We start from the raw sequence: 18,676 nt of genomic DNA, 5'->3' as shown, positions 1-18,676 counted from the left end.
TGTAGGGACCGATTTGAACCACATTTGACACAGTTTTTAAAAGCCATATCTTAACACGTCGTTCAAAATTTCAGCCAAATCGGATAATAGTTGCGCCCTCTGGAGGCTCAAGAAGTCAAGATCCAAGATGTTGTTGTTGTAGCAATTTATTGTGTACTATCTTTCGTCTGCTTGTTTCTTTGTCTGCACCCCAAGTGCTGCCAGCGAGTGACTTGAGGACCTTGTTTCTACTTTTGACTTTATTGCAGATTGCTGTGGCATGTGGGGAGAAAGTGTAGGAGCTGTCAAATGTGACGCCAAGTATTTTGGGACACTTGATGGTCGGAATCAATTCTCCATCGACCATCACAGTCAGCTCAGAATTCACCTCACGCGTATTTGTAGTGAACAGTGTGGCTGAAGATTTGGTGGCGGATATCTTCAGATTTCTTGCAGCGAAATATGAGGCAAGCTCATTGAGGTAGACGTTCAACCTATCGCAGATGTCATTAATGGGTGGGGGGCCTGATGCCAAGATCGTACAGTCGTCCGCATATGATACGATCTCTATACCGTCTGGAGGAGGTGGGATGGAGGATAGGTAGAGGTTAAACAGAGCCGGAGATATCACCCCGCCTTGGGGAACTCCCTGTTTCACTCTACACTCAAGATCCAAGATCGAAGTTAGAAGTCAGAACGAAACACGCCATGAGAAATTTCAGCCAAATCGGTTAAGAATTGCGCCCTCTAATGCCTCAAGGAGTCAAGACCCCAGATAGGTTTATATGGCAGCAATGTCAAAACATGGACCGATATTTACAATCCCAACCGACCTACACTAATAAGAAGTATTTGTGCAAAATTTCAAGCGGCTAGCTTTACTCCTTCGAAAGTTATCGTGCTTTCGACAGACAGACGGACGGACGGACAGAAAAATCTCACGACGACTTTATGGGGTAGTAGACGAACATTTCGAGGAGTTACAAACAGAATGACGAAATTAGTATACCCCCCTCCTGTGGTGAAGGGTATAAAAACTCACTCTCTTAAAGTACTGAACATTTTCGACTAAAAAAATAAAAAAACCGACAATGTACTTTTTCTTTTTTTTTTTTTGTAAAAAATCACTTTATTTCAAAATGTTTGCGTTTTATATATTTTTTTTATTTATAAGTTGGGTTCACGTTTTAAAATAAAAAAAAAAATAATTATAGTTTCCATATTTTATTATATATATAATTATTGTTGTCAGAGCAATCAATGTAAAATCATGTGTAATAATGTATGTATCGATGAACGAGACTTTTGTTATGTAAAATACATCAATTCGATATGGAATAGAGCTTGCTGCTGGGGGGGGGAGGGGGACTATGAGATACAATAACAGTGTGAATAACGACAACTGTCTCACATAATATGCAAATTAAAGGAGTTTAATAAACACCTAAGAAAAAGCATATACGCATTCATTTATGGTTAAATTTTTATTTAATAAATGTTTTTGTTTTGTACCTTATATTGATATAAATCGATACTAAATATAAACATAAAATTTGTATTTTTTCATTCTTTTCAATATGGACACTAATAAATACTAACCATATATAAGACTTTAGTGAATGATAGAACATTGGGTTTTAAAAAATCTAATGAAAACTCTGCTACTGTTTGTTTGTGGTTGAGGGTGGTAGAAAAAAGATAAAAATTCCAAAAATCTATAACTTTTTCGAATTAAAAGCTTTTTTCAAAAAACAAAACTTGAAACTATTTGTCAGTGCTGTTCCCTAATAAGGAACAGACATGAGAATAGTTTTTAATTATTTTCCTTAAAAGAAAAGTCAAATTATGGAAATGTTTTCTTTAGGGTCTTTTAATAAAAAAAAAACTTATTTTCACCTTGCAGAAAATAAAAACCCGAAAATTTTAAATCTGTATTTTGAAAAAAATACCAAAAAATACATTTTCTTATTAATGTACTTTGATTTTTTTTAAACTTTCTTACAAAATAGCAATGAAAGAAGACAAAAGTTACGCATATGGGGGCAGTACTTAAGGATAGATGGACTTACATAAAACACTTAACCAAAACGAATTAAATTTACATTTTACATAACAACACATCTCTTATTTTTAGCAGCTGTATCGGTAACTGTTATTTTGATATCACTGTCCTCTGATCCTGTTTGTTGGGAGCCAACTTTCTTAGGTAATTCCTTTTCGCCATTATCAGCAATTTCCAATTCTCCCTCAATGGGGGTGGTATCGGCGGCAGATGTAGTAGCAGCTTCTGCCTCCACTCCCAAGGTGGTATCACCCTCCTCAGCGTTATCTTCCTTGCCAGTTTCCGGTTTTTCTATATCCTCATGCACTGATACTCCTGAGACATTTTGCACCTCAATATCCTCGTCTTCGTTTTCCTCCAACTTCTTTTGCAGCTTAACTGGGGTGCTACTTTGAAGACTTGCTCTGGAGAAACGATTACGCAGCAGTGTCAAAGGCGAGGAGACCACACTGAAGAAATCTAAACGCGCTCGCTTTGGTGGCGATATTTCCATATCGGTTTGAAGCTCACCAATGGCCGATTGCGAAAGATGGTGAGGGGGAGTGCGATCGCGTTTGCGTCCACTTCCAAAGAAGGAGAACGAAGAATTATTGGGTACTTCAGAGCCCACGGTGACATTTAAACTGGTATTGGTAGCATCTAGCTCAGTATTAATACGTCTGTATGATTCCCTGAATTGGGGGTTACTTTGAAATTTCGAAGGGGTATAGTCGGTAATGGGTCGTATAGAACGTCGACCAGAAATTTGTGAAAAGACGCGAGCATGTTCAGGTGAGCTGGAGGATTGCATAGCTAATTGCACATCGGTTTTTGGGGCTGCAGCATTGCGTTTGGGCAAAACCATTTTACCCGGGGTTGAGGTAGCCGATGGTGCCAACACAGTGTTGCAGCTGGCAGGAATTGATTCCTGTGCCTCCACTTTTGTTGGTGATTGATCCACAGTCAGTGGTTCCATTTCAACATCATCAATGGCTGTGGTTACCTCACGTCTGGTGGGCTTTGATTTGGGTGTTACCTTCTCAGCGGCTTTTGTGGGCGTGGCCTCAGTAGTAGTTGCCTTTGTGGGAGTTTTGTCCGCTGGCTTATTAGGAGTTTTATTGGGTGTATTTGTCTTGCTGGTATCCTTTGGAGTTTTGGGAGATTTGGGTTTTGCTGGTGAAGCTTTTGGTTCATCTTCAACAATTTCCATTTTTTCGACATCGTTTTTCTGGTTCTTGGAAGTGTTGTTTTCAACCGAGACTTTAGGGGTCTCTTTTTTCTCCTCTGTTTTAGCAGAAGCTTTAGCCGAGGCTTTGGGAGTCTCGTTTTTCTCCTCTGTTTTAGCATGTTGTGCACCCTCATTCTTATCGTCACTCTTCTCAACAGTTTTCTCCGGCTGATTGGCTTTTCCTTTTCCTTCATTCTCTGTCTTGTTGTTCTTATCCAATGTCTCTGCTTTCTTGTCCTTTTCATTAGCTTTTCCTTCGCTAGCATTGTTGGCCGGCTTATCCTTATTAGCTAATGCTGGTTGTTGTTGATTATTGTTTGGAGTGCTCACGCCATTTTGTTGTTTCTCTGTATTCTTTTTAGTTTCATTTTGCTGCTGTTTTTGTTTATTGTTATCCGAGTTAGCAGCATGTCCTGCTATCTGGGGCTTGGGAATTTTTGATTCATTTTGAGTTTGTTTATTATTTTGCATCTTGCCAGGATTTTCCTTAGAGTCAGCTTGTTGTGGCTGCTGTTTTTGGTTAGTCGTTTGCTGCTGTTGTTTTTGGGCATTAGTTTGCTGTTGTTGTTCAGTCTTCTGTTGATGATTATGCTGATTCTTATTGTCCTGTTTGCTATTGTTGCCGCCATGGCCATTGGTAGAGTTGCCCCCACCACCCCTGTTATTATTATTGGTTGGACCACCCTTGGCTACACTGCCACTTAGTGACAATGGGGTACGACGACCTTGTTGATTGTTGGAAGTCTTGGCTGACATGATTTATTCAACTTCCTTTTGTTAGAAACAATAGATAATGAGGGGCAATCTGAAAGTAAAGGAAAAAAAACACATGTACTCGATGGTATTGTTATGGAAAATGTGAAAATATGGGTTATTGGAGAAGCTAAAGTTGACGAACTGGCGGCTTTCCATACGCTGTAAGCCGTAGGGTTTACACCTTTAGATGATTCAAGATACCAAAACATTGCCTGTGTAACCCCTCGCCAATAGTGCACAATAGAGAGGACATAGGAACACGTGGGAGCTTCATCGATGTAATGCCTAAGAGACATTGAGGTGAATGGTTCTATGTGATATGGAGCGTTGAGAAATACCGCGTTGAATGATAAACCCTAAGGCGCAAAGCCTGTTTCCAACTAACCATACCATAATTCGCCCAATATATATTGTCAAAGTATAAATGAATCTAAATTTTGAGCGCTTTAGCTCAATTCGTAAAGACGGAACCATTTTGTACGTTTTAGTACCTAAATGTATGATTTTGAAAAAATCTTCTGGTCGCCCAAAATTTATAGTCATGTTGTAGCTGTATCGCAATTTTGAGAGCTTAAGATCACTCTGTAAAGAATGTATCATTTTGCATTTTTTAGTACTTAAATGCACGAATTAAAAACAAAACTTCTAACCGTTCAATATTTTTCGTCAAGTTGTAACCGTATCCTAGTTTTGAGTGCTATAATTCATTTCGTTAAGAATGTACCAAATTGTACGTTTAAATACCTAAATGTATGCTTTTGAATAATCTTTTTGACACTCAAACTTTATAGTCAAGGGGTACTTTTATTCCAATTTTGAGAGCTTTAGTTCAATCCTTTAAGAAAGTACCATTTTGTTAATTTGAATACTTAAATATAAAAAATCTTCTAGTTGTACAATATATTCTTTCAAGGTACCAATATTACACCACAATTAGTACGTTTTTTCCACATGTCGTATTTTTGTCAAGGTAATAATGTTTATTCAATTGCTTAATTTTTCAATCCCCCTTCGCTGTAGGCGAAGATTCGTACTATTTTCCACTTTTTGGTACCAAAATGTACGAATTTTAATCGGATCATTTAGTCACCCGTTATATATTTCCAGTTATGAATAGATAATTCAGTCAACAATCACATTTTTCCATCTGTAAAGAAAGTATCAAATGGTACAAATTTTGGTACTAAAAAGTAAGAATTTTGAATAGATCATATAGTCTTCCAGTTGTACCTACATGCCAATTTCAGACTCAATTTAAAAAAAGTACCAAATGGTTCCAATTGCGGTACTAAACGTACGATTTCTCCCGTTACCAATTCTATTTTCCATTTTTTCTTTTCACCCACATCCTTTTGCAACAGATGTCGTCAAGTCAAATTTCAAAATAATACCTATATCCATCCGCCCAGTATAAAGTTCACCCATTTCGTACCTTTTTGGTACTTTTTTAGTACATGAAATTTCCTAATTCTCTTTTAGTCACCCAATTGAGGTTGCCATAGTGTATCTAAGTTCCAAAAGTTCAGAGCTCTACTTCACATTACAAAAAAAGTACCAATTGCCGTACTAAACGTACTATTTCTCCCACTTCCGGCACGATTTTCCAAAACTATTTTTTCGAGACGTAACTCTAGCCCTTCCGTTCGCGCTGGGCAAATATGTACCATTTCGTACTTTTTAGTACCTAAACGTACGAATATCACCAAATACCGTCTTATCCCGTGCCTGTTACCCGATGAAGTGAAGTGTTGCGAAAAGCTACCCAGCATACCTTATTTTTCAATAGATTTCATACTGCATTCTGATCTTACCGTTTTTCTGATTTTATCAACACTGTTTAACAGTTTTTAATGCACAATAGTTTATGATTTAAATCCCACGTGCTTAAAACACCAAGATCGGTATGTTATTTACGTTGAAAAGTTGTTTGATTGAGTTGAACTCTATGTTTACTTGTGGAAAAATAAACAGTAACTGTCTGAACATCATTTGAGGCAGATGGTTTAAATAACATAACAAAGACACACCAGGTAGTAACAATTGGTACCTGTAATAGGAGACGCATTCTTCGATAAAGGGATTTAAACATATTTTAATTGTTTTGTTTTGTGGCACAATCAAATATAGATTAGCACAATTCTGTTTACAAGGACTACCTGCTAAGCATGTAAATAAGATATTAGAACAAGAGATTATTTTCTAAAGTATCTTCAACAGAAATCTGCTACTAAGTAGGTAGATGTTGACATTTCTCCATAACAGAAATAACATATGTACATATGTCAACTTAGGGATTTTGAGAAAAAATATTTCAGTTATTAACAGAATTAGCCGCAATTATATGGCAAACTTTACTGTACCTCCGTTTTTTGACTTGTATTAAATATAAAATTTAAGAATTATTAAATATCGTTTATAATTGAATTTAATAAGTTGCTTAAAAAGGTAAAATACAGTTTACAAAACTTAATGAAGCCTCAAAATAAGTTTATTTGACAGTTCTATAAGGGAAATCTGTCAAAAAAAACCTATGTATTTCAAATCTAAATTAATAGCCTGTTTGTCGAACGGTTGCTTTTCGTTCGTCAGGGCTTCTTTTTATACATTCCATTATAGGATGGGGGTATACTAATTTCGTCATTCTGTTTGTAACACCTCGGAATATGCGTCTGAGACTCCATTAAGTATATATATTCTTGATCGTCATGTCATTTTAAGTCGATCTAGCCATGTCCGTCCGTCCGTATGTCTGTCGAAAGCATTCTAACTTTCGAAGAAGTAAAGCTAGCTGCTTGAAATTTTGCACAAATAACTTTTACTAGTGTAGGTCGGTTGAGATTGTAAATGGGCCAAATCGGTTCATGTTTTGATAAAGCTGCCATATAAACCGATCTTGGGTCTTGACTTCTTGAGCCTCTAGAGGGCGCAATTCTCGTCCGTTTTGATTGAAATTTTGCACTTAGTGGTTTGGTATCACTTCCAACAACTGTGTATAGTATGATTTAAATCGGTTCATAATTTGGTATAGCTGTCATATAAGCCGATCTTGGATCTTGACTTCTTGAGCCAATAGAGCGCGCAATTCTCATCCGATTTGGCTGAAATGTGGCATGAGGTGTTTTGTTATGACTTCCAAGTATGTCGCAAATCGGTACATAGCCTGATATGGCTGCCATATAAACCGATCTGGGATCTTGACTTCTTGAGCCTCTAGAGGGCGCAATTCTCATCCGATTTGGAAGAAATTTTGTACAACGACTTCTCTCATGACCTTCAACATACGTGTCTTATATGGTCTGAAGTGGTCAATAGCTTGACACAGCTCCCATTTAAACCGATCTCCCGAATTTGCTTCTTGAGCCCCTACAACGCGCAATTCTTATCCGAATGAACTAAAATATGACACAATGACTTCTTCAATGTTCCGCATTCATTTATGGTCCGAATCGGACTATAACTTGATATAGCTCCAATAGCATAACAGTTCTTTATCAATATTCAAATGCGATATATGGTGGAGGGTATATAAGATTCGGCCCGGCCGAACTTATCACGCTCTTACTTGTTTCGACCTTAAAAGTTCATTTATGGTGGTCACCCATAGGAGTGGCGATAAAATGCCCCCAGTGCCACTTTCTCCCTTATATTTATGACATGGGGTCCACAATTTATCCACCTGTTCCTTAGCATATGGTTTATCGAGTCTCTAAGGACCTGATCCACCCAATACTGGTCTAAGGATTGGATCTGTGTGTTGGTCCGCTCATTGTTAAAAGGCCGCTCGTTGTCAATGCATACTGTCAGTGTGTACGTTATGGCATCGAAGGATTCTTCTATTTTATGCACAACCTCGTGCAGGGCAGTCTCCACTGACCTTCCCTTAACATAAACATGCTGTTTGTATTTGAGAAGTTCGCTAGTTGTCCTACTCTTCAACATGGTGTCCACAAGACATTCCATGGTTTTGAGTAGAAAGGATTAGTGCACATACGGATCATGTATCAAACACTAATGCATTTGGACCCAAAAATAAACCTAAACTTGAATGGGAAGAAATTACCAAATTAAAGAAAAAACTACTTTGTCTTTGTATTAATTTATAAAAAGCATAGGTTTTGAAATTCCTTTCCTTTCTCAATCTATTAAAAAGGTCCTTTGTTCTTTTATGCATCACATCTGATAAACCTAAAATGGCATATATTGCTGTTTTAAGGAAATCTAGTTTCGACACTAATGTCCGCAAGACACAAAAATAAGCCCAACAAATGCCTTGCATAAACCTTAAACACACACTAGCATACATACATAGATATATCAACGTGTCGCACATACCAACCTATTTTCACATGTTTATCTAAAAACAAACATTTCATTTAAAGATCGTGCACTGCACTCTGCTGCTGCCACACAACATTTGCGAAATAAAAACAAAATTGCTGTTGCATATGGCGTGAAGAGCAGATTTACTTTGGTTGCCAATGCTATGGCTTTTGATCGCAAATGATATTGTTTTTGTTTGTTCCTATTAATTTTCAATGTATTTAGTATGTCGAATTGTGACGACTGGCCATCTGATACGATCTACTACAAAAAAAGGGGCAGGTGTAGTGATATCATACGATTTGTAACTTAGTGATTAGGGTCGTTGTTGTTGTAGGCTCCTGTAGGTGAGCATGCTCGTTCCGGTCTAAAGGACCGATCACCGCGAGAACAGGTTGGCCATTGGTTATTTAAAGGCGCCAATAGCTCACCTTGTCAGTACTAGGCTTAAATATGAATAGCTCATGAAGTCAGTACTATGCTTAAATATGAAATTCCTGCATATCTATAGAATTAAATCACACCTTAAAAATCAATTCTTTTTTATAATTTTTTGCATCTCTGATTCACTCAACAACACTCCCAATTTGCCGCAGTCGACGTTGGTATATTTTGTGAATTCATTGCAAAACATAGGAAAATAAACAGCTGATAACATCATCCTACAAAATATTGCAAAATACTTTCGAAAAATTATAAACGATTATTAGTTTAATGCATAAAGCTCCCTAGCAAAGTTTATTCAAAATTGTGGTTCTTTTAGTGTTAAATGGTGGTACATGAGCGATTTTGAATAATACATTTTGTCGTTAAGATCGTTCACTTTGGAAAGTTTTCACAAAACATTGTTTCTTTATTGTGGAATTCTTAAAAAAAAGCGTTTTGCCAATAAAAAAGACATATAGGCAACACTTCCATCATATGTTTTACCACCAGCATTATTTCGGTATTATTTGGTAAGGAGGCCACCGTAAAGAGGTATCGCACCGCTGCACGTCGTTCGGCCTCGGCTATAAAAAGGAGGCCCCTTGTCATTGAGCTTAAACTTGAATCGGATTGCACTCATTGATATGTGAGAAGTTTGTTCCTCAGTGGAATCTTTGCATTTGCATTATTTTGGTAAATTGTGTTGTTTATCTGCCACTCTTTTTTTTGTTGTTAGTAAACAAGAACTTTAAAGTTGAAACCTGATCAAAATTGTAGAATAATTTTAAATTGTTATATGTTTTGATTTCTTTTCTATATAGCTTCCCAAAATATTCATATATAAATGAAAATGAAAAATGTCCGATAAAAAGGACACTATGCACTAACGGGTGAAGAACATAGTTTAGCTTTTTTATACCCACCGAAGGATGGGGATATATTCATTTTGTCATTCCGTTTGCAACACATCGAAATATCCATTTCCGACCCTATAATGTATATATATCCTTGATCAGCGAAAAAAATATAAGACGATCTAGCCATGTCCGTCTGTCTGTTGAAAACACGCTACAGTCTTTAAAAATAGAGATATTGAACAGAAACTTTTCACAGATTCTTTTCTTGTCCATAAGCCGGAAGATGGCTATATCGAATATATCTTGATATAGCACCCATATAGGTCGATACGCCGATTTAGGGATATAGACCCATAATAGCCACATTTATTATCCAATTTTGCTGAAATTTGGGATAGTGAGTTGTGTTAGGCCCTTCGACATCCTTCTCTAATTTGGCCCAGATCGGTACAGATTTGGATATAGCTGCCATATAGACCTATCTCCCGATTATAGGTCTTGCGCCCATAAAAGGCACATTTATTGTCCGATTTTGCCAAAATTTGAGACAGTGAGTTGTGTTAGGCCTTTCTATATCCTTCTTCAATTTGGCCCAGATCGGTTCAGATTTGGATAAAGCTGCCATATAGACCTATCTCTCGATTTAAGGTTTTCGGGCCATAAAAGTCGCATTTATTGTCCGATTTCTACGAAATTTGGGGCAGTGAGTTGTGTTGGGCTCCCGATTTGGATAGAGTTGCCATATAGACCGATATCTCGGTTTAAATACTTGGCTCCATGGCACTAAAATTTGACACAGTGACTTTTGTTAGGCTCTCGACATCCATGGCTGATATATGGCTGAGATCGGTTTATTTTTAGACCAATATTTTGTTATACACAATTGAACATTAACTTGTACTTATTAGTACTTGGTCCAAATCGGAACATATTTCGATATAGCTTCTATGGGGCATATGGTATGCATTTTCCACCGAATTATGACGAAAGGTGGTTTACATATATACCCGAGGTGGTGGGTATCCAACGCCTTTTTACTTGTTCTTTTCATACAAATGATTTTGGATCTTTGCATGTCGTTTTCTATTGAATTTAGCAAATGTTGGTCTGTGTTTTTGCCATTTTTCTTCTGAAGCAGGTGAAAAGTAATTGACACACGTGTACGTATGGCGTATGCAAATAGGCAAAACATTTGATTCATTTCTGCTACAGCGGTTTAAGTGTTGCCAATGAAATGTAATGTAAATTGAAAATCGCACGAAAACCGGAGAATCAACCTATGCATCGCACGAATTGCTTACGATGTAACGTAATGTGCGAGTTTTTGCACACAGCAATAAACCTATCGTAAATAACCAATTTTTTTCAAATCTAGGAGATTGAAGTATTTGTTTTATAAAATAAAACAATAGTTATAATATAGGTATTCACAAAAAAATTAACTTTGTGCTTCAACCAAATTTGGCAAAGCAATTTATCTACAAACATGACCAAACAAAAAATGCAGCAGGATGTTTTTTCATCTAGTAATAGTTAGCTTCACTTTTCGTAAAAATCTAAAACTAGAAATTGTATATCATGGATAGGGCAATACTTTGTTTTAGGCATGACACCTCCATGAATTACAACGCCCATCAACCTGCCAACTAATATAGCCAATCATATTATAAATAATCCCAATATTTAACACACAGACGCAGTCTTATTTATAATCATTAATTGTTTGTTAGATCGTACATCTCACAACAAACCAACCAAAACAAAATGTTGCATTGGCGAGACTTCAAGCATGTGTTAGGTAGGAAAAACAAAATTCTACTGCACAAAACCAGAATCCATTAGGGCGATGTTTACATTTGCTGCCATGACAGCAAAAAAAAAAATAACAAAAGATTGCAAATCACTTAGAAAAACTTGTTTGGATGTAAAAGCAAAACAAGATATTTTTTAAAGGTGCTTGCAACAAATGGTTGCACACTCATAAGCTTTCACCAAATAAAGAAAATGTACACATGTCCAATGTTGCACCACCACTAGCTTTTCTTTTGAACTATGTTCGAGCCTAAATATTGTAATAATATCAATTTATACAAAAGATACATAGGTACATGCTAACATCATATGTGTGTATAAATGTGTTTATAATTTAAAACAAACAATAAAACGGAAATATAGCTTTGAGTTGGGGGAGCCAATGATGCATAACATATAAACAAGATTTCCTTCATGGTAGAAATATATATGATCAAAATCTAAATGAGAATTTCATTTGTTGCACCAAATGCCCTTGACTACCCTTCTCTCCTACACTTCGATACAAATCTTAAAATTCCGTTTTAATTAAAGTCGTTTAAAAAGAGAATACCAAACCGTTTCTTTGTTTACCCCAGTCATATGTGAAAACATTTAACGCTTCATGGTGCAGATAAATGTGCCACAAACAGCGGACAACCTCTTCATGTCCCCAAATGCTTTTTTTTTCGTTATTCACTCACTCAAATACTATTACTACTCAATTAGGCTGCCTATCCCTTTATGCAATTATGTTTAAAGTCTTCATGCTTTTCGTTCTTTCCACATTCTCAATTGGTTTTTATTTGATTTCTTTTATATGCTTTTTCACGAATACACGTACACTTTTTCTCGCAAATACAGCAAAAATAAAAGAAATACTAAAATTGCAAGACAGTGTTGGCTAACCAATGACGGATACTCATTTTAAAATCTCTGAATTGTTGTTAAACTCCGATTGAATAAAATGGAAAAAGTCTGTAGTCTGGATTGTTTACGAAACATTGACAAAAAATTAAGTCTCCATTGGATTATAAATTATATTTGTAAACGTTTGCAGATTGAGAAAGAATTCCGACATCCGTTATTCAAATATTTGTTGTTGTTATATGTGGAGGTAGCGATCCTCTTCAAGCACCTAAAGGTGAGCAAGTACGTTCCCAGCAATTGGACCGATTACCGCAAAAACATGATTACCATTGGTTATTTAAAGGCGCCATTTAGACAAGAGCCGGTGCCACCCGGCCTTTCACTGACTCTCCGCCCGACACTACTGCTTGTCCGCGACTGCAGTTGCAGCTACTCCGTATGAATCATTCCCATATCCGCAATTATTGGACGCCCCCGGTAGCTTCCAGCTAAGCTTCTAGTGATAACGATGAACTCTACACAGCTCAGAGTTCCAGCCTGTGGGGTGCTCATAGTTATCCTATGACACCAAGAACTATTACGATGTTCTTAGTGATGGTTGCGCAACTAAAGGGAAAAACTATTGGTCAGATGACTTATTACTGAAATTGAAATAAATAAACGAAAGTCCGTCGTTTGAATGACCGTTTAATGGGTTTGGCTTATACGATATATGTACATTCACTAACACCGCTCCGCTGCACCTTCCTTTACTAATAGCTTTTATTGGAGCCCTGTTTTCACATGGAAAGTAAATTCATCCTGTTCCGAGCTGACCCGACCCCTTAGACATTACATCCCGAATTCGGATATCAAATTCATGCTCTACTTTCAAATATCCTTCCATTGAGCGATATGTGGCCTGTTGTTGTAGCAGTCCTTGTCGATGAGGGTGTGGTCGGTAAATATGTCTGGTGGTGGTCGTTTAATATTACAGGTTAAATGGGTATTTTGGCCTTAAAAATAGCAATATCTACTTTCGTAGATATTCGTGCTCTACTCTTAAATAGCTTTTATTTGAGCCCCTTATAACCATTATCAGTAAAATTTTTTTTTGATGGATTTCGTTGGTGTATTGTATCCCGAAAGTGGGTATAAATATCGTGCTCTACTCCCAAAAGCTTTCATTCAAGCCCTATATTTCCATGGTAGATATGTATGTTCGATTTGAGGGTAGGGCTCCCAAACACTTGGTCCCACAACTGCATATCAAATTCGTGTTCTATTCGAAAATACATTTCATTTGAGTCCAATATTGAGGTGATTCATATTGTATATCCATTGTCGGGTTTTCGGTGTTGATGCAGTCCCCCTAAGAAATTATTTCTGTATCATTCTTAGCATTCTTACTATACAAAGAATAGCATAGCAAAGAATTTATAAAAGTTGAACAAATGTGTGTTATTATTCAAAACGCTTTGACTGGTTAGTGGATGTAACTTCGTCAGCACCTTTGTCAAATTGATTAAGGTGCCCTACATACCCAAAGACTATTGAGCTTACTTCTCTCTTGCTGCGCCAAGGAGTGTTATATGACTTATTAATCCCTGTTTCAAAACAAAAGCGTGCTCTAAAAGAAAATAAATAACTAAAAAAAAGAAATAGCAATAATAAAAGAAAAAAGTAAAAATTGGGAAAATGATAAAGATAAAAATAAAAATTAAAAAAAAAATAAAAAAAAAAAATAAAAAAAAAAATAAAAAAAAAAATAAAAAAAAAAATAAAAAAAAATAAAAAAAAAAACAAAAATAGTAAATTTTTTTTAATTAAAAATAATTGAAAAATAATAAAAAAAAATTAAAACAACTCAGAAAACTTGAAAAAAAAAATAAGTCAAATTAAAAAAAATTTAAATAAAAAAGAATCAAAAAACTTGTAAATATAATAAACTAAAAATAAAGTAAATAAAAAAAATCAAAAATATAAACATAAAAACTAAAAAAAATAAAATATAAAAAAATTAGAAACAAACACACCATTAAATAAAAAAACAACATAAATAAATATAAAAATAAAACAAAAAGAAATTAAAAAAGCAAAAGATGAAAAAATAAATATAAAAAAAAATAATTAAACAAAAAATAAGAAAACAAAAAAATAGATATAATAGAAAATATGATAAGACAATAAACAAATAATAAAAAACAAAATTAAAAAATAATAAAACAAAAAATAAAAAACGTAAGAAATAAAAAAACTTCCTAAAAACCTAATGACAATTATTAAAAAAAAAAAAAGAAATAAAAAATTAAAATTATAAAATATGTAAAAAATAAAAGATAACAAAAAATAATAAAAAAAAGTAACAAAAAATAATAAAAAAATAAAATAATAAAAAAATAAAATAACAAAAAATAATAAAAAAATAAAATAACAAAAAAAAATAATAAAAAATAAAATGACCATAAATAAAATGAAATAGCAGGAAAATATAAAAGGTAGTTAAAATAAATAAACGAAATAATAGAAAATATGAAATGATGATACGCAATAATAAAGAACAAAATAAAATAAAAAGTAATAAAAAAAAAAACAAAATTAAAAAAAGAAAATAAAAAATAAGAAATAAAAAAACTTCCTAAAAACACTAATAACAGGTATTAAAAAATAAAAGAAATAAAAAATTAAAAATTAAAATAAATAAAATAATAATAAGAAATAAAAAAAATATAATATAGTAAAAAATAAAAAAAGGAAAAATAATAATAAGAAATTAAAAAAAAAATATTAACAGAAACCGAACAAAACAAAATTTAAAATAAATATACAGCTAACTACAAATATGAAAACAAAAAATAATTAATACTGAAACTTAAAAAAAATTAAAACTGCAACAAAAAAATTAATGAAAACCTAAAAAAATGGGAACTAGACAAAACAAAAACTAAACAAAAAACCAAACAAAAAAAAAAAATAAAAACCTAAAAATAAAATACTAATAAATAGACATGATATTTGTTCTATTTTTATATTTATGCATCACCTTCAGATGAAAACTGACATTATACATAATATCAATATTTATTAACATTTCAGTATAATAAAAATGCTCTATAAAAGGTTTCGTTCTGAAATTGAACTTTGGGAGTTATGCCCAACGCTACCCTCTTCCTCCAGCCTACTGATTTTTTTCTTTTAAAATCAACGCACTTGTTAAGAATACCGTCGGTATATGGCATTCTTTATACTAACAAAAATATATTGACTGGCATTGATTAAAGGCTATTTACAAAACAAATACCAATTTCTTATAAAAAAATCTAAACTAAAAAGTACAGTTCGATGGTGTTGACATTTATAAATGGTTTTGAAACCATTTATACTCTAGTTTAGGTAAATGGTGAAATGGGACACATACAAAAGCAGTGTACCTGAAAATGTTTGATACGCATACAGAGTTCTTGTTTGGGTAGTTTCTACATTAGCCTGAACATGAGTACTTGTAAGCAGACCTACCTCAAGAAAAAAAGTATTCTGCTTAGTAAACAAAATATTTTCATGAGAAAGTGTCGTTGTTCTTAAAGTGCTGTTTTGAAAATGAGCAAAAGGAATAAAAGGGAAAGTGTTAAAATTTAAAAATAAACAAAAAGGTTAGTGTTTAAAATCTTCGGATTTTTAATATGTTGTGAAGACTACTTTTTTTATTTTATAGAAACAACATTCGTGACGCTTAAACTTGAGAAGACATCTTATTTAAAAAATCAAATGTGCCCAAAAATCGGCACATGCCTTACCTTAAACCAAACGACATAATATACTAATTGATGTATCAACATCGAAACAGGCCTTTCCATATTGTAGCCCAATATTTAAAAAAGCTCCTGTAACGCTTCTTCTTACCGTATTCCCTTATGTACCAAGTTTTAAATCATTTATTCTATTAAATCCAGAGTACTTCTGGTTCAAATAGGAACAGGAATGAGGAAACCATCTCAATTCCTACGGAGTTAGAATTGATGTGCAGGATGTGTGTCCCGACCTGCGACCACACGACCCACGTCACCTAACTGCCCAGCCAGACCCAGATCCCTCTGGACGCAACCTACCTTAGTCGCAGAGTTCATGGATCTTTATACTCAACAGAATCAAGCAGACGAGAGATAGAACAACAACAACATTGTGGAATATAGATTGGCATCTCAGCAAACCGACCGGCTAATGTTTGGGTCACAACACAGGTATCAATTTATTTTAATTCCTTGATTGAAATATTGTTGTTGCATCCACATTTTTTGTATGTGGAGGTAGCAATCCTCGTCAAGCTCCATAGATGAGCAAGCACGTTCCGGTCGCATAACACCTTGCCATATCGAGCTTCATAAGCACTCAGTATTTAAGCAAGAGCCAGTGCCGCATGACCTCTCACTGAGACACTCCATTTGATCTCGCTAAATTGTCTGCGACTGTAATTGCAACTACTCGCATCCCAATATTCACAACCTGTGGACGTGCCCGGAGCTAAGAGTTTTAACCCGTGTTACTACCATTCATTTTTGGCTGGATAACGTAAGACCTCATGGCATTGGAACGCAGTTGCAGTAAAAAATTTTCAGGTCTCGATTCGCCCACGATTTTTTTTTTGAATATAGACATCTTCGAGTTGTATGCCCAAAAATTCGAACATGGAACCACAAGACACCGTTTTTAGCTTCCCACGAATCAAATACATTCCCATAAACCTCGCCAGCCTTATTGAGAAGAGCCCACTACTAAAATTTATTTGAAGTGTTCGGCGATATACGAACCCTGTGTGCAAAGATGCTAGTCTTTGTCCGAAAAGGCTACACTATCCACGAGTTACAAAATGAAAAATTAAATATATATATTGAATTTTTTATTAAAATTTGAATTTAGCAATTTGGATGTCTACAAAAATATCTCAACCTTTTATTTTAAATCAAATAAGAGCTATCACAATATGATCAAATTCAAATAAATAAAAAATCAGCACTGTTACAGCAAATACAACAACCCCCTCCCTATCAAATTAACATATATCTATGTTAACAGTGTCTTAAATCATGCAGCCCTCACTGTACGCATAACCAGAGAAAAAAGCAAGGAAGAGTTTTGCCGTATACATGTAAACATCATACGATAGTGTGGGTTCTTTTTTCTTTATTTTCAAAAATGGCGGTCGTTGGCTTTTCATTGGTATTTGTAGGGAGATAGCCGATAATAAATAAAAGAGGCAATAATATGTAAAACCAATATCTCAAAATTTCGTTTAAAAGCAGAAAATCTAACATCTTTGCTCTGCTGAGTATCTTTCTTCAAACTCTATAACACTGTAAATGTCCTCTACAATACAACACGGGCCTCACAAAGAGACGCCAAACGCCGCCAACAGAAAAACGAACGAAGAAAAGATACATAATTTTGTGCGATGCTGCATCTTTTTTTATCACAAGTTTTAAAGTATTTTCCATTTGATAGATCACCAACCTTTTCAAATTCACAATATTCTTGATAGTTCTTATTTATTTTAATACACTTTTTGGTGAATATAACTTGCAAGCCGCCAAATTTTAATTAAATTAAATTTAATGTATTGCTGAGTGATACACAACACACACCAAACAGAGCACAACAAATAAAAAGTAACGAAAAAGATCGATTAACCATTATCAAATACCAGCGGTTAACGAGTTGAATTGCGTTGCCAACTAATATTTTCATGGGTACTTGATTTGATTAGAGACTTGATTTTATTAGAGACGATGTGATTGAATTTGAAAAAAAAACCCGTTGCGAAACAAATAAACAAATCAAATCAATCACCAGAATTAACTTTTAAATTCTTGGGCGTACAATTCGATTCTATATTCCAAAAAAATCGTGGGCCGATCGAGACCTGAAAGGCTTTTTACTGCAACTGCGTTTCAGGAGTAGTTGCAATTAAAGTCGCAGACTATTAGCGATATCGAGTGGTGTTTCAGTGCAGCGAGGTCGCGCGTATAAGAGTTGAGGTGGCAGCATCTCCCTGTTCGTAATTGAACCAGACCTACTCTGGAAGGGGTTGTTTATTCTAAAATATGTGTCTATTAAAATGTTATTTTTTATGCATACTGAAGGATTATCAATACATTGCTTATTAGTTCATTTATTATTATAACTGCCATAGCGAGGGCATAAAGACAAAAATTTCAGCAAAAATAGATTACACTGATAGAAAAATACGGTACTTTGTCAATACCGGTGGTATTATTTTATTCGTATTAATGGCATATATATTTCTATACTATAGAAAGGCAATAGAATGGCCCTAAGGTTGGTACGCATCATCAGCGAAATCTACGTTGCCTTAAGAGATTCATAATTTTGTGTATCAATGAATGTATTGTATTTATTTATTTTCTGAGTTTTTTT

General features: G+C 34.6%; 1 protein-coding gene across 1 annotated transcript; it reads right to left on the bottom strand.

Moving 5' to 3' along the window:
- Positions 1-1,165: 1,165 nt before the first annotated feature.
- LOC106095815 (muscle M-line assembly protein unc-89) lies at positions 1,166-17,907 on the bottom strand. The gene is made up of 2 exons (XM_013263200.2): positions 17,753-17,907; positions 1,166-4,053 (listed from the first exon to the last, which is right to left on the bottom strand). The coding sequence occupies exon 2, from the start codon at positions 4,002-4,004 to the stop codon at positions 2,085-2,087; it is 1,920 nt and encodes a 639-aa protein (XP_013118654.2). The 5' UTR covers positions 4,005-4,053; positions 17,753-17,907; the 3' UTR covers positions 1,166-2,084.
- Between the last annotated feature and the right edge of the window lie 769 nt (positions 17,908-18,676).

This window comes from Stomoxys calcitrans, chromosome 2 (genome assembly GCF_963082655.1).
Source record: "Stomoxys calcitrans chromosome 2, idStoCalc2.1, whole genome shotgun sequence".
Taxonomy (NCBI): Eukaryota; Metazoa; Arthropoda; class Insecta; order Diptera; family Muscidae; genus Stomoxys; species Stomoxys calcitrans.
The sequence above is the reverse complement of the archived record's forward strand: the minus strand, read 5'-3'. Positions and strand labels throughout refer to the sequence as shown.